The sequence below is a fragment of the Nanorana parkeri genome, unplaced genomic scaffold (assembly GCF_000935625.1).
Source record: "Nanorana parkeri isolate BGI_ZX_2015 unplaced genomic scaffold, ASM93562v1 scaffold578, whole genome shotgun sequence".
NCBI lineage: Eukaryota > Metazoa > Chordata > Amphibia > Anura > Dicroglossidae > Nanorana > Nanorana parkeri.
In genome coordinates, this window is record NW_017306846.1 from 316,034 (window position 1) to 332,348 (window position 16,315).

General features: G+C 45.8%; 1 protein-coding gene across 2 annotated transcripts in view; it reads left to right on the forward strand.

The window, feature by feature from the left end:
* Positions 1 to 255: 255 nt before the first annotated feature.
* Positions 256 to 16,315, forward strand: part of ABHD6 (abhydrolase domain containing 6) — a 28,564-nt gene continuing 12,504 nt past the window's right edge. The window contains exons 1-4 of one of the 2 annotated variants that reach the window (XM_018562450.1): positions 256 to 416; positions 11,213 to 11,345; positions 13,071 to 13,227; positions 15,206 to 15,319. In XM_018562450.1, coding sequence (XP_018417952.1) covers positions 11,227 to 11,345; positions 13,071 to 13,227; positions 15,206 to 15,319 — 390 coding nt within the window. In that variant the 5' untranslated portion in view covers positions 256 to 416; positions 11,213 to 11,226. Of the gene's footprint in view, positions 417 to 6,555; positions 6,705 to 11,212; positions 11,346 to 13,070; positions 13,228 to 15,205; positions 15,320 to 16,315 lie in introns of those variants that run through there. The other variant, XM_018562451.1, reaches the window with a different exon arrangement.

The following is a 16,315-nucleotide window of genomic DNA, read 5'->3' on the forward strand; positions in this document are numbered from 1 at the left end:
GTCTTTTATATACTTTGTTAGTCCAATAAGAAAGGTATCATTGCACACTGCAATACTACGTCTAGGTTTTTTTCTGACGTCCTGTCTACTGGACTAATACGGCTTAACCAGAATAATTTCCCAATTATATCAGGTATAGACTATGGCTGTAGTACCATTCTAGTATATACAGTAAGGTCACATGAGTCTGACTTCATACACAGAGCTACACGCTGACTCTGCCTGTAGGCGGCTTTGTTGTGGCCGCACCGCCATCTAGCGGCGACGCTTGGTAATTTCAGTCGGCACACTGCTGCACTTTGCTCCATTGCCTTTAAGGAGAGTGCGGCAGTTCCGGGTGTGATCCCGCAGTGAGATCCCGGGACCGAGCGGAGGATCTCCCCCTCCCCCCTCTCCGGAGCCAGGGGCCGGGATAGGTGAGCCCCCTCTGCCCCCTTCTCCTGTGTTTGATGAGTGTGTTGCCCGCACCGCCGGATCCCTATCACCATCTGTGTTGTTACATTGTATCACATCATCATCGCTGTGACACTTTGTGGGTGATGACAGCGGAAACACAGTGACAGTCATAGGGAGTCAATGTCATCGCCGTGCCAGTGTCATAGAGAATGAATGAATCTGTGCCTGGGACTCACATGTGCCATCTTTAGAAGTGCCATTGTGATGATGATTGGTGTCACATTGTTCCATGGTGTATGGCGATCAGTGTCACAGTACATCACCCATACATCATCATTATCACCTATAAGTGTCCCTCCATCATCATTATCACAAGTTCTGCTCTGTACCAGTGGGTGGTATTGACAATGATTACAGAGTTACATGAGTACTGACTATATATATATGGGAAAGGCTGAGTGATGTTTATTATTATTATTGTTGTTGTTGTAGATGAGGACGATGATGACAGATGATGCATGGCCTTGCAGTGGGCTGATTTGTTGCTCATGTAGTGTTAAGTGAGATTTACTGTCAGGATGAATGTGGAATCAATACTGAGGTTAAGGACGTTCCATAGAAATCCTACATGTTTGGTATCCTTACATAAAAATGACAATCGTAAAGCGTCATTTACAGCGGGAACGTGTTAATTTGTGTTTTGGTTGCTGCCAGTAAAGTTAGTTTATGGAGAATAAGATATACAAGATAAAGACCACCCACTGCTGCTCTCTCTCCATGTGCACAGTGACTGGTCTTGTCTCCGCCTCTTCCTGTAATAAAGACCGGTTACTGCTGCTCTCTCTCCTTGTTCAGGGTTACTGGTCTTGTCTCCACTCCCTCCTATAATACAGACCGGTCACTGCTGCTCTCTGTTCTTGTGCAGGGTGACTGGTCTTGTCTCTGCCCCTCCTGTAATACAGACCGATCACTGCTGCTCTCTTTCTTTGTGCAGAGTGACTGGTCTTGTCTGCCCCCCTCCTGTAAAAAAGACCAGTCAATGCTGCTATTTCCTTGTGCAGGGTGACTGGTCTTGTCTCCGCCCCTTCTATATTAAAGACTGCTCACTGCTGCTCTCTCTCTCTAGGTGCAGGGTGACTGGTCTTGTCTCCGCCCTCTCCTGTAAAAAAAACAAAACAGTAATTTCTGCTCTCTCTCCTTGTGCATGTTGACTGGTCTTGCCTCCACCTCCTCCTGTACTAAAGACCGCTCACTGTTGCTTGAGGCAGCAGTGCCTTGGATCTCACACAACAGATATGGAGCTATGAGGCTGTAGGGACAGGAGTGCCCAGGCCAGGGGAAGACAACACCGGTCCTCCAGCTGTTGTGGATCTACAAGTCCCATGGGGCATAGTTAAAGCACTGCTGGTGGGCTGGAGTTGAGCACCCTTGGCCTAGGCACTCCTACATAACAGGAAGTGCATTGGTAATTCCAGACAAGGGTACATCTTCCGGGTACGGCCTAGGCCCAATCAGCAAGTCTAAAATATCCCTATAACATAGCAAATCTTTACTTTTTGAGTTCAGTTCCACGGTAATATAGCGTTGAAGCCAAAACATTTTTAGTTTTGGATAGAGTAAGGGGGGATATAACTTTTTTGTCATCTGTGTCCCATTGGGGAGATTTCCCTTCACTTCCTGCCCAATAGCAACAACAAGAGGTGAGGGAAGGGAAATCCCTGGTGGTCACCCATTAAAGGATTTCCATCTATTCCTGTTCTGGTGACAACCCAAAATTTGGGATTTCCCTTCACTCCCAGTGATAACACTCATCAGGACAAATACAGACGGTGAATCTCCCTAACGGGGACACAGACAGAAATAAAACCCGGCAAGGGTTCTAATGCCTCTCTACTCCATCCAAAACAAACCCCCCCCCAAAGTTTTGGCTTCTATCTGAGGAGACCTTAGGAGCGCTCAAATTCTAAGTGCATTGAAGGTGTGTCTGAGTGGTACCCCAACACGCTAACATGGGGCTGAATGAGAACAACTAATTGATTCCACCCCATCCACGCTACAGAGCAGGATTGAGCTGGCGCCTAGTCTCAGAACAGCTTACCCACCCGCCGTGCTGATCTATATATGTGTCACGACGGTGGGAAGCGGTTCAAAGAAAGCACAAACATCCTCAGCTTTCCTGTGTGAACCACTAATCCCATCAATCCACCTTGTAATGGAGATGAAGAACGCCAGACATGTTTTAGGGCCCGTTCACACTTTGGTTGCGGCAAGGTAATGCACACCTGTTAACATGCGTTGTGTTAAGGAAGCCCATTCCTAATGCAAGTCAGTGGGCTTCCCGAATGCGAAATGACAAAATTGGTCTTGTTAACATGGAGGTGCGTCTACCCCAGGGGTAGGCAACCTCGGTACTCCAGCTGTGGTGAAACTGGGAGCCATGTGGCTGTCATGGTACATGGGGCTTGCAATGCCTCATGGGACCTGTAGTTCCTCAACAGCTGGAGTGCCAAGGTTGTCTACCCCTGGTCTACCCTGGTCTGTGTATGGGGAGAGCAGGAGCAGCTCCACATACTGACCACGGGGGGGGACACCCTTACCATGGGGTGTCCTTGTGTGTGATTTCTATCAGGGATACAGCGAGTGTTATTACTTTGTACATAGTATTCCCAGACTCAGGAGACTATGGCTGTGCTTTGTAACCACTGCAGCAGGCTGATTCTCCTGTTAGATAAGCAACTCATCTACCCCTGGCAGCTACATAAAAGGTTATGTATGGAGGTGAGAGGAGCTGGGCCAGCACAGACAGTAATTAGAACGGGAAGGCTGTGACATACAAAGAGGGAGGGGCTGTGCTGGGGAATTGACTCTCCTGGAGTAGGCACATTGCCTTCAGCTCCTGTGTGAATAACACCCTAAAATGATATCTTGTAATGCAAATGTAATGTAAATGCCTGAATGTGTCTTTGTACCAGCCTCCTGTAATAATTTCCACAGCAGGATTCACACTGGGAGAAAAATGGCAGCATTCTGTTCTGCACAATGCTGTCAGTCTAATACTGGGAACATACTGACAGGAGGGGAGAGCAGACAGAACATAGTGACGAGTCACTAGTGTGCTGGTGATTCTTCATTGTCCAATAAGGAGACTGTAGGGGGGGGACATGTCCTGGAACTCCAGACACAAAAACTTTCACTTAAACATATTCCTCTGTGGCCACAAAATACATCCACTTTTAGGGCGTCAAATGTTTTTGCAAATCCAGTTGTTACCTTGTAAAGGTAACAGTGACATCATCATTGTGCTGCATAGCCTGTGCAGAGAACAGAGCTGTGGGAGTGACCTAGAAGGCTCCACCCACTACAGTCTGCCTGCATAAAACCACAGGAGGGGTCAGATACAAGATCAGTCATCCTGCACAAGGAGAGAGAGCAGCAGTGACTGGTCTGTATTATAGGAGGGGGCGGAGACAAGACCAGTCACCCTGCACAAGGACAGAGAGCAGCAGTGAGTGGTCTTTATTATGGGAGGGGGCGGAGACAATACCAGTCACCCTGCACAAGGACAGAGAGCAGCAGTGACCGGGCTTTACTACAGGGAAAGGGCACAGACAAGAGCGGTCCTTATTACAGGAAGTGTCACACTGGATTACTGCACAGATCTGGAAGAAACACACGAAGCTCACACACCTCCTTGTATTTAGACAACATTTGCTGATCTCAGAGCTCAGTAACAGTAAACTTGGCATGAAATATTTGTATGTTACCTGCACGTATGCTTAGCATTGTGTAGGTGTATGACCTCTCACTGAGATCACAGGACTCCTCCATGCCTTCATCTGCTATCTTCCCTCCAAAAGCCTGGCACCATCTTTGCTCAGGCATCATCCAGGCACAGCATCTGCTTCCTAGACTGAGATTCTGACCCCAAGAAGTTACCATCATGTAAATCCTGATGCCTGTGATGTTCTTAGCTGTGTTATCACATGTCTGACACATGATCAGCCCACTGCTGCAGCCTCTCACCTTGTGACTGGCTACAAAATGACCATGTTGGAATGTGATTACTGAAAGAGAGGAAATGCTCCCTCCTGCCTGCAGCAGCCCGATGACATCATCTCAGCCCAGGCAAAGTCATATGATTGGAGCACAATGACTACCTTGTAATGATGACAAGGTTTAATAAATCTATATTGTGACGTGTCGGGAACTTATCCATGTAGATTTGTGTAGTCACTTTAATTGAAGTGAAGGTGGAGGGCTGCGCTATGCTGTCTGGAAGAGGTGCCTGAATCTTTAGGTGAGGTCAGTGATGGCAGTGCTTCTGTTTCTCTCATGACAGGTCCCCTTTAAATGTGTGATTGGCAATTAATGCAAAAGAGTTAAAGCTGATGTTTGATTTGCTTATATTTTGTCTTCCCTGCCCCCGACCCCCCAACATTTTATTACATGTTTATATAAAACCTTTCATTTCCATTACATACATCATTTTTAGACCCAATGATACCATCAATAGGTCCTGTGCTACTCTATGCAATGCAGACAGGCAATGGCTGGGCAGCAGGGTGCTGAACATACAGTGGTGTATCCAGCGTATATGGCACATAGGGTTGCCACCTGTCCAGGATTCACCCGGACAGTCCGGGTTTTGAATGCTGTGTCCGGGTCTCATGGCAGCTGAAACCCGGACACATGATGTCAGGCAGGCAGGGGCAACCAAAATTAAGATAGGGGCTACTGCCCCTATCTAGTCTTGACTGTGATATTTACATATGAAGGGGTGACACTATTTACATATGAATAAGCCACCACTGATTCTCCCCCACAAATTTCCATACGTCGCTAGTGTGTTCGGGTTCCGCTGGAAGAAAAGGTGGCAACCCTAATGGCACATGCCCTGGGTGCCAATCTGTGGGTCAGCAAAAGTTTGCCGACCCATGGAGGCTGATGACCTTTTGCCTCTCCCATACACATCTCCCTGCCCGGTTGTTAGCAACCAGGGACGCTCTGGCCTGCGTCCTGCACAGCTCCTGGCAAACCATGATGTCACCATTTTCCAGGAGCTGGGTGGCACATCAGTCAGAGCATCAGGTTGTAAGGGCCATACACATCTCCCCGCATGGCTAATAAGGGCCCATTGGGAGATGTGTACGGCCCTCACACATCTCTCCGCCCAGCTCTTTGCAACAAGGGACGCTCTGGGCGACGTCCCACCCAGCTCCTGGCAACCCATGACGTCAGCGGTTGCCAGGAATTGAGTGGGACACAAGGGGCTCAATTTGTTGTAGATACGACTCCATGTACATAGAGTCCTGATGCAAGCAGTGGGCTGTCTCTTGGGAGGAGTTATGCAAATATCAAAATGCCCTGATGAGCGGGTGTCAGCCTAGAGGAGTGGGTGTTCCTAGGCAGGCTGTATTTACATGCAGGCCACCCTGGGTAACAGCTACAATGTTACTAAGCCTCCATTATGAAATCCAATGAATGAAAGGGGCTGGCCAGGGACTGTCAAGATGGTGAGCAAAGTGCTAGATAGGGTTGCCACCTGTCTGGGATTCACCCGGAGAGTCCGGGTTTCGAATGCTATGTCCGGGTTTCATGGCAGCTGAAACCCGGACACAAGATGTCAGGCAGACAGGGGCAACCAAAATTAAGATAGAGGCTACTGGCCCCCCACTGAAAATAGTCTCGACTGTGATACTTAGATATTAATGAGTGGTGCTATTTACATATAAATAAGCCGCGACTCATTCTCCCCAAAAAAGTTCTATGTTTCGCTAGAGTGTTCGGGTTTCGCTGGAAGAAAAGGTGGCAACCCTAGTGCTAGATGATGCTGGATGTCCTCCAGCCAAGAAATGAGGCAGGCTCTATGGGACATGCTGCAGCTTCTAATGCACATTGTGAAAAGATCAGAGCGTGCAGTGAAATCAGAGGAAGCAATATCAGTCCAGGAGAGGAGCCGGTGCAGACTGAGTTCATCTTTAACAATGATACAGTACATTCTCAGGCCATTAAGTTTATCTCGTCAGCATCATTCACTATCAGTTATGCCATGAGCAAAGGTGGTTCAGTGTGTGCGAGGTCATAGAGTGAACCATCGCGGCACGGCATTGTCCTGTGCTGAGCGCTTCCAGTGCGGACGGTATACGGAGGCCCGGAGGGGATATTCTGGAAGAGCAGACGATTGCTGTATGCTTGACTTACATCGGAGGAGTATGAGATGTGCTGAATATTGCTGATTCTAAGGAGAAAACTGCTGACAGAAGCAGACTGACTGCGGCAAGATCTATACACACAGAAACAGCAGACGGGTCACACACAGTGTGATGGGCGCCAGTGACCTTATTATTTACTAATTGGCTGTCTTAGATTCTTATTAGTGACTCTCTATAGCTGAGGTAGATTAGGTAGGCAAGCTCGACACTCCAGCTGTTGTGGAACTACAAATCCCAAGATGCCTCTCCCTCTGGGAATCATGACTGTGACTGTCAGAGTCTTGAAGTGCATTATGGGACTTGTAGTTTCACCACAGCCAGCCTGTTGAGGTTGCCTACCCCTGCTGTATAGTAACGATGGGATATTAGTTATGGGGCTGCGTTGAATACCGGGGTGGTTATGTATTATCGCTGTCGTATGTATAGGATTATATTGTAGGGATTGTGTCCTTGAAACTGTGAAACAATGTAGAAATCATTTTTACATTCATATAACTGCCATATGAAAAGTGTTACTAAAACAATTTTTCTAGTTTTTGCAGGATAAGGACTGGTATTTTTTGTTATTTTTTTATTGTGTATCCCCCCCACTGGGGACATTTACTGTTTCTATTTGTCCCAGAGGTAATTGTCGCCAGGACTGAAAGTGAGGCTAAAGCCAAAATGTTGGGTTGTCACCACAACAGGAAGAGATAGGAGATTTGCCAGTGGGGATACTTTTTGCAGTGACAACTAGTGATATATGAGGCTTGGTGTCGGTCTTCTATTGAATTCCCCAACTCATCGAGACCTCCAACTCCTGTCACTGCACCTGCACAGCCACCTAAGAGAAGTATCAGGCTCTACAATCTGCGGCAGTGCGCCTGCGCGGGCATCCGATGCCACAAGCACAGAGGGGAGTTGGAGAACTCGATGAGAATTTTGAAGCCACACAGGCGCACCTACGGCAACTGGAGAAGATTGCCACCTCGACAGAACACCCAAGACAGCGCAAAAATTTAACTGACACCCCCTTCCCTGCCCAGTCAGTTGCGGCGGGTGCATTTCCTAGCCCTTTGTGACGTGTAGCTGCAGAGCAGGGAATGTCCTGGCCACAAAGAATTAGGACAGGAGGGGGGTGTCAGTCACAGTTTTGCACGGGTTTCCTTATGATGAGGCAGCTTAAAGCGGTTGCCTCGGGCAGCATCTCATTGGGTCACGTTGGGGAAGGGGGGAAAGACAGGTGTGCCAGTTGGGGGCTGAGTTCACAATGGGTTCTCACCAAGCCCCCGAAAATCACTAATGACTAATGATTCCCCTTACTTTTCAGAGATTTCCTGTTTCTGTGTCTATGCGACAGGAATTAAAGGGAGGCTCAAAGACTTTCTGATCGAGGGATGCCGATCGAAAGGGTGCCTACAGCACCGCACACTGCGAATTTCAGCTGAAATTCGAACAGTCTATGGGCACCTTAAGGCTACATGCACACGATCACAAGACGTTTACTGATCATATACGCATGTTTTTTTCTAGCCAAAACGTTTTGGCGTAAATGATCAGCAGAATGCATGTTTAGATGCGTTTAGACACATATTGATTTAAGTGTCTACAATTCTTGTTCCATTCCTCTTGTTCTGTTTTCAATGCATTGTTTTTTATTTCCTTGTGTATGATTTCACACATCTACATACGTGTTCAAAATGTGTGTATTCAGATGCAGATTTTTTATTTTTGTTACGGATCTGATTCATGCTGATTCAGCCAAAACTCAAGGCGTCGGTGTTGGTCCCGTGGGGCTGAATGAGAGAAATTGATAGCGTGTATGGCCAAACATGTAGCATTTTGCAGCGATCAAGATTGAAGTGGTGTGAGGCTGATCAATACTTCGAGTTACTTGTCTAAGGGCCCATTCACACTAACAATACCGCTGAAGCGCTTCATTTCAACAGATAAGAGCTGTCACTGTTTACATTTTTTTTCTCTTTTTAACTTTATGTGCAGTGTACAATGTGAACACTCCATCCAGGTCCCCGCACGGCAGCTCAGTCCGCATTTTATCGCAGCACCCTGTTGTGGTGTAAATGGGACACATAGAAAACAATTGCTGTCTATGTGTCCTAGCAGTGACCTCTGGTGATCTGGTGTGACACAGCACAGGTCACCACACTATGTGTGAACAGACCCCAACTTAGGGAGCCATGTTTTCCAATTGCTGCACAATCAGTTGCTAGCAAACAGTCACTCAATCAATCCCTGCAAATAATTACTAGTGATTTTAGCATGACGATTAAGCTACTAAATCTCTGACCTGATGAGATGACTTCCAGTAAATGGTTAAATCTCAGTGTCAAGATTAAAGTCACCTCATGTAATTTACCCTTAATGGGAATGTGATCAAGAGCACTGGAGCATGCAGCAGTTCACTGATTACACCCAGGTCCTTTCAGTGCATGGATTAATGATACAGCATAATACTATACCCGACGTGTGCACCCTTTTTGGAGAAATGCATAGTATTGTTGAAAGCTCTGTACAGCTATCTGCTACAATGCTGGAGGTTGACATGGAGGACTTTCTACTGCTGATTGCTCCGTAAACACAAAATGCCTTGTATTCTGTGAATGGATAACAGGAGAGGATAAAGTAGAGTGGAAAAGGAGTGGCGGATAAAGGACAATACAACTTAGGAGAGCCACAACTCTCATAAAATTAACAAATGTTAGAAATGTCACCAGCACACCAGTCCTTTTAGGATAGCAAAAGCTTCATTTATTGAAGTTCTTTGTCATATGAACAAGCGCTTTCTGGACCACACAGGGTCCCTTCATCAGGCTTTAGCTAAAGTCAATGCTAAAGCCTGATGAAGGGACCCTGTGTGGTCCAGAAAGCGCTTGTTCATATGACAAAGAACTTCAATAAATGAAGCTTTTGCTATCATGAAAGGACTGGGGGTGTGCTGGTGACCTTTCTAACATTTGCTGATATTTGCGGCGCCATCAGCAGTCACTGCGAGCACCCCCCATTACAAGGGACTTTCGGTAAGGAGTGAAACAAGTATAAGTATTTATCCACAACTCTCATAGTCACAGTGCCAGAAGGATAATGAGAGGTACGCTATCCAGCATCAATGAATCTGTAAAATAATAAAGAGACGGCAGTGATCCTGGAGGTGGCATACGCCTCATGGGAGATACCAATTTGTTACATAGCACATTTTATTAATAACATGTTTGTCTGGAGCTCTGCTTCAATGCTGGATGATTGCTCTGAAAATTAGTTGTTAAAGGATCTGTAAAGTCCCAGCATACGCTATCCTGTTATAACATCAGCACTGTAATAGGAATACTGTTATATAATTGTTTTTGATAATGCAATCAAAGCTTACGTGAAAAAAATTCACCTTTCTGTAGGCTGTGATGCCTTCCATCTGCCCATCACTTTCACCAACTCCCTGGATTCCCAGTGTGCTCTGTGTCTCTTTTCCTGCTGCTTGATGTGATGCAATCTCCATTTCTCAAGACTGCATATCCCATCATGCATTGCTTCCAGCAAGCAATGATAACGTTGCATTGTTCAGAAGGCAGGCTCTGTGAGAGTTGTGACACAGGGCTGAGTGCTATTGTGTCAGTGCATTGAGGAAGTACCGTATTTTTCGCTCCATAAGACGCACTTTTTACCCCCCAAAAGGAGGGGGAAAATGTGCCTGCGTCTTATGGAGCGAATTTCGACGCCTGAGACATGCAGTTTCAGGCGCCGGGCGAGTAGTAGGAGCCACTGCTCGTTTAATACGAGTGATCTAATGAGATCACTCGTATTAAAGCCGAGCAGCGGCGGCGGCGATCAAGTTCAGCAACAGGAGCCACTGCTCGTTCAATACGAGTGATCTAATGAGATCACTCGTATTAAAACCGAGCAGCGGCGACGATCGAGATCACCATAGAGCAGACGAAGAACGGACTTTCTTCGTCTGCTCTGTGTGATCACTGAGACTGTGGCGCTGTAATCACAGCGCCACCTGTCTCAGCGGTCACTAACTGCAGCTTCTGTCACAGCTTCTGCCATAGAAGCTGTGTCAGAAGCTACAGTCTGTCGAGTGCTCCATAAGGCGCGCCGGACCTCCCTGCGTCCTATGGTCCGGTGCGTCTTATGGACCGCAAAATACGGTACATCCTATGGACAATACGTTTACAAAGTTCTAGATTGATATGGTTATTAGGAGTGGGAAATTCAATATAGAAATACAGATTTATTTTTAGTTGTTGACCATAGATACCCTTTGATGATTCTTCTGTCCTATTGAACACTTTGGGGGGAATTGATCAAAACTAGAGCAGTTGCCCATAGCAACCAATTAGCATTTTTCTTTCATTTTTAAAGCTTAACTGAACAAACTTAAGAGAGAAGCTGATTGGTTGCAGTGGGCAAGTGCTCCAGATTCTGCCTGCCCCAATTTTGATAAATATCACTCTCTGTCTTCCCATTATACCATGCCTATGGCGTACACGTACAGGATTACAGAGACCTGTGCTGAGGCTATGTATGTAGGTATATAGGGGGTTCTATGAAGTGTTGTACAGCTGCATTGTGTTTTACACTATATTCTGTTTCCTGTCTTTCCTCACAAGGTCTGACCGGGATCATGGACCTGGACGTACTGAATATGTTCCTAATAGCTGGAGGTACTTTGCTGATCCCGATTTTGGCTTTTGTGACTTCCTTCTTCCTGTGGCCCGCTGCTCTCATCAAGATCTATTATTGGTAAGGTTCTGATTAAAATAGCTGCTCTATTGAATGTGCGATGGAAATGTACACAGTGTGATGCAGGACTGATATTGTGGTGATTCTGATTGTTACAGTGCTCGTTGGTGACTGGTTCTCTTTAAACTTAAACCCTGTACCCTGATCCTAAGTCTTACTTTAACTAAACCCTTAAAGGGGAACTGGTCTACTCACCAGTATTCCTAGTGGTATCCTTGCAGATTATCTTTTCTCCATTACTGACTTACCATGCTTTGTTCTGCACTGTGTCTCTATTTGGAGGCAGCCATCTGGGTAGAGGTAGGGCTTTGCTTTCTTATGTCAGAACCTCCAGCAAGGACAACAGTGAGCAGCACAATAGTGACCTCACCAAATCTCCCGAGGCTAGCCATCAGCAGTGCCCTAGATCTCACACTGCAGATCTACACCTATGAAGCTGTAGGTACAGGAGTGCCTAGGCACATTCCCATACCATGAAGTGCATTGCTATTTACTTCAGGAGGAATTCCAGACAAAAGGTAACATTTTCAGGGTACCGTTCAGGCACAATTACCATTTCTCAAGGTTCCCTATAACAGCAAATCATCAGTTATTGGGTTTTGGTCCACTTTAAACTTCCTAAGTTCACCTAGAAATTGTAATTTTACACCTGAATTATCACCCTGATGTTTTTATCTTGCATTAAAAGTACTGTAACCCCCAAACTCAGTCTGCATGAAAAAACACTTGGCCAAACTGCACCTCTTAAAACGGATGATCCTGCTCACTGTTCTTATTTCTGTCTGTGAAAGTTTGGGCATATGTTGTGTCCATTGCTATGCCCATCACTCTGGGACAAACCTCCAAGGGGTTCCAACCATAAAACCGCCGGGTGGTCTTCCCCTTATTTATTCTCCAAATAAGTGTTTATTTAAAGCCTCTCTCCGAATACAGAAAAAGCCTCCCCTTGCAGTGGGGCTACCCCTGCACTGCAAGGATTAACTGCTCATTTTTGTCTAGGGGGATTCTTTAAAGCAGTTTTACTTCCCTGATCCCCTTTCCCCTGGCAGTCAGCGCTCACCACTCCCCCCTCCGCTCCGGCTTTGGAATGTTTCTCTGTGTCCTCATGTCTAATGCAGGGCTATGGACCCTGCATTACACGTGATATCAGCAGGCCACGAACCACTGGAGAGGAGAGGGGAAGAGGCTGCAGGCACCGGTCTTGAAGCCAACAGGGATCAGGTAATTGCTTTAAAGAATCCCCCTAGACAAAAATTAGTTAACCCTTGCAGTGAATGGGTAGACCCACTGCATGGGGATGGTTTTTGCAACGTTTTTCAGCAATTTCTCTATGTTCCGCAGTTCGGGGTTTTTTTGTGCCTTTTTGTTTTAGCTTAAAATGGGTTTTCAGGTGCGTTCCAGTGCATTTGCATGTGTTTGTATGCATTTTTTATGCATTTCTATGTGTGCATTCCCGACCAGACAAAATGAGACGAGCAGTATTTTTCTGGTCTGGTCTGCACTGGTGTGAACAGAGGCCAGAAATAACATAGGGATACATTAGGATGTATTTTGGTTCCGGAAACAATCTGGTCTGGAGATGATCTGGATGTGGTGTGAATGTGCCCTCCAGAAGATGGTTTGACATGACCTGCATATCATTATACCTCAGCCCTGCAAGCTGATTTGATTGAATTAATATGTGTAATTGTGATTTCCAGCATTGACCTTGGGTCTATGTTTCAGGTACTGGCGCAGGGTCTTGGGGATGCAAGTAAAATATGCCAACTATGGAAACTACAGATTCTGCTACACAAGCCGAGGTAGACCGGGACCCAAACCATCCATCCTTATGTTACACGGATTCTCCGCCCATAAGGACATGTGGCTGGCTATAGCCAAGGTGAGAGGAGACAGCCTTATTTATTGTCATATTTATTTGCTTTTACATTGCAAGTGAGGGAATTTGTAAAACCTGATGTACAAGATACAGAATAAGTGTGGACCTGTCATCATAATGGTGCATGCAGGCCAGTGCCTAGGGCAGCACCAATCCTGAAAATGAGCAAACAGTGATAATTTTGTTTTCATTTTTCCTCATTTCCACTCTGAACATTTGCTGATAAATTCAGCAAGAGAACTGTAGGTGGAAAGGGGGTGCGGGTTGTGGAGAGGAATCCTAAGGCTTATTATAGAAACATGTAGCAATTTCTTTATTTATTTGGTGCCTAGCAGGTTTAAAGTGCAGGTGACTGCAAAGTTTCAGCACTTCCTGATAGTGACGGCGATGGCCAGCCCTTTCCTGCCTCCCACGCTTTTCTATTGACCAGTGAGGAAGCCCGTTATAGTGGCAGGCCAATAGGACTGTGTGTGTACGGTGTGTGAGGGAGGGGCCTAGCTCTGACATTACACTCAAGTATCAGAGCTTTGCCCATTTAAAAAGTCCCTGTTCAGGCGTATAGGGGAAATGAAAGGTCCTTCAGGCATGTTGTAACATCTCCTAGAGTCTTCTTTCCATATGAGCATATGACTTCTTTATAATACTTGTTACAGCCGCTTAATAACCCTACTCTGGACGCAGGCTTACTTACGTTAACCTATTGCTTATTATTTTATCACATTTGAATTTATTGTTACAGTTTATTTTTCTGTTTATGTGGATTGAGTTCACCTTTGTAGTTTCTGTACAAAAGTCTCTCCAGATTTGTGCTTTTAAATGTTTGTGTCAGTTTTAAATTTACATTTTATATTCCAGGATCATTTTGTCTCCATCCCACCCCTTCCTCCTCCCTCTAACCCAGTGTTTCAGTCATGGCACCCTTTAGGCGTAAACAAAATCTCGAGGCACCCCAGTCTAAAATGTAAAAAATATAGTCCCTCTAAAATCCATACCAGATCCTTATCTTGAATAGGTGGCTAGTATGGATTTTAAGGGAAGCCCCACTTGAAAAAAAAGTGGGGTTCCCCATCACATCAGATTCCCCCCCTTTCCCATCATTCCCTCATACTAGGTGCCCCCCCTTCACATCGCAAATTTGGCCTTCACATCAGGAGCGGAGACCCCCTTTTTCATCAGAGTTCCCCTTTACATCAGAAGCCTCCTTGCACATTGGAGTCCCCCCCTTTATATCAGGAGCCCCCTTGACATCAGAGTCCTACCATCACATCAGGAGCCAGTATGGCATAGAGCGGGAGGCGAACTTCTATTTTCTGAATGGATCCTACCCTCTCTGGATTAACGTCATTCCTTGCCAGGTGCTAGCAGCCAGCCTGCCTGTACCACGGAAAGGCAGGGCAATGTGTGAAAATTTCGAGGCACAGAAGCAAGAAGGAACCCTGGTTGAGAAAGGCTGCTCTAACCCATAACAAATACATTTGTTTCTTATCGGTTGAAGCAAGTAATGCTCAACTAAGTGCATTTATACAGACACTACAAAGGGGCCCTCAATCCAAATAAACTGTAACAATATAGCACTGCAGATACACCCAAGACTGCGGGTCCCCTACCATAACCTTACATGACATTGGATCCTGAGAGGACCCCACCGCTGGACAGCCAATTGGAAATGTCCACGTCACGCAGGAAGTGACATAAACACTCATAGAAGGACCCTGCAAGGGGTAAACAAAGTAAGAGAGAACACTTGGGACCTTGGTGGCACATGATCGTGGCTTTAGGTAAGTAAAATGGGCATTGCGACTGTTTTTTTTCTTCTCATCTAGCAATCAGAAGGGGGTGGAAAGTATCCTGAGGATGGTCTTTACATTTTTGTGTTCTTTTTGGGTCTTTAGTAGAGTGAAGGTTTATTATAAAAATGTGGAGTAAATCACACCGGCTTTCCTGTGAATATAACCAGTTTATAACTGCTGTTTATTTGCAGTTTCTTCCTAAGAACATACATCTGATTTGCGTGGATCTACCTGGTCATGAGGGAACCACACGCTCACCTTTAGATGACTACTCAATCAGTGGGCAGGTGAAACGGATACACCAGGTACTATTCCATGCATGTGGATGCAATGGACTGAATGAATTAACAGGATCTCCTAATTTTTATGTTGCGCAATATTAGCGCAACTCCTTATTAAACCCCAACATTTAGTGAAAAATTTAATTAAATGCCAAAAACACAACAAAATACCAATTTTTAAATGAAATATAAAAGATGAAGTTACAACGAGTAAAACGATACCCAACATGCCCAGGTTACAAATTGCGTGCGTCCGTGAAACGGCGAAAAACTGCAGTACCCCAAAAAGTCCATAGAAGACGCTTTAAAAGCCCCCACAGGTAATCAATTTATAGATACCCCAAAATAATGGACCTAGAATTATTGCTCTCACTCCGGCGTGCGCGGCGATACCCAACATGTGTAGCGCGTTCGTCGTTTTCATACGTAGCCGCACCCGACGCGTGTTTACGTGGCTCACGGGGGCGGGGGACTTTTAATTTTTTTTAAATTATTATTAGATTTATTTTAATTTAAAAAACTTTTCTTTTTTTTTACTTTACTTTGACTGCTATCACATAGGGGGGCTTGCAAGCCCCCCCATGTGATAGCAGATGGTGGTGACAGGTACTCTTTAAGGTGATGCTGGGGGTCCAAAAGACCCCCAGTGTCACCTTTACACTGGAAATAAGCTATTGAAGTGCAGATCGCACTTCAATAGCTTATAGCTGGGCTGCAGGACCCCAGAACTGGCAGCCCAGCGACCGGAAGTGATGCAATCTGCATCGCTCTCGGTCCCATAGAACGGGGAGGGGATCGATGAACGGAAGTCACGAAGGGTTTAAATCTTGTGATGGGAAATCTTCTTAACTTTAAATGAAAATGGCATAAAAACTTGACATAGATTCCATAGTGGCTCAGTGGTTGGCGGGCCTAGTTTCGAATCCTGGTCAGAACACTATTTGCAAGGAGTTTGCATGTTCTTCTTATGCTTATATGCTTGAGGGGGGGGGGGGGTCCCCCCCCCCTACAAAAAAAGTG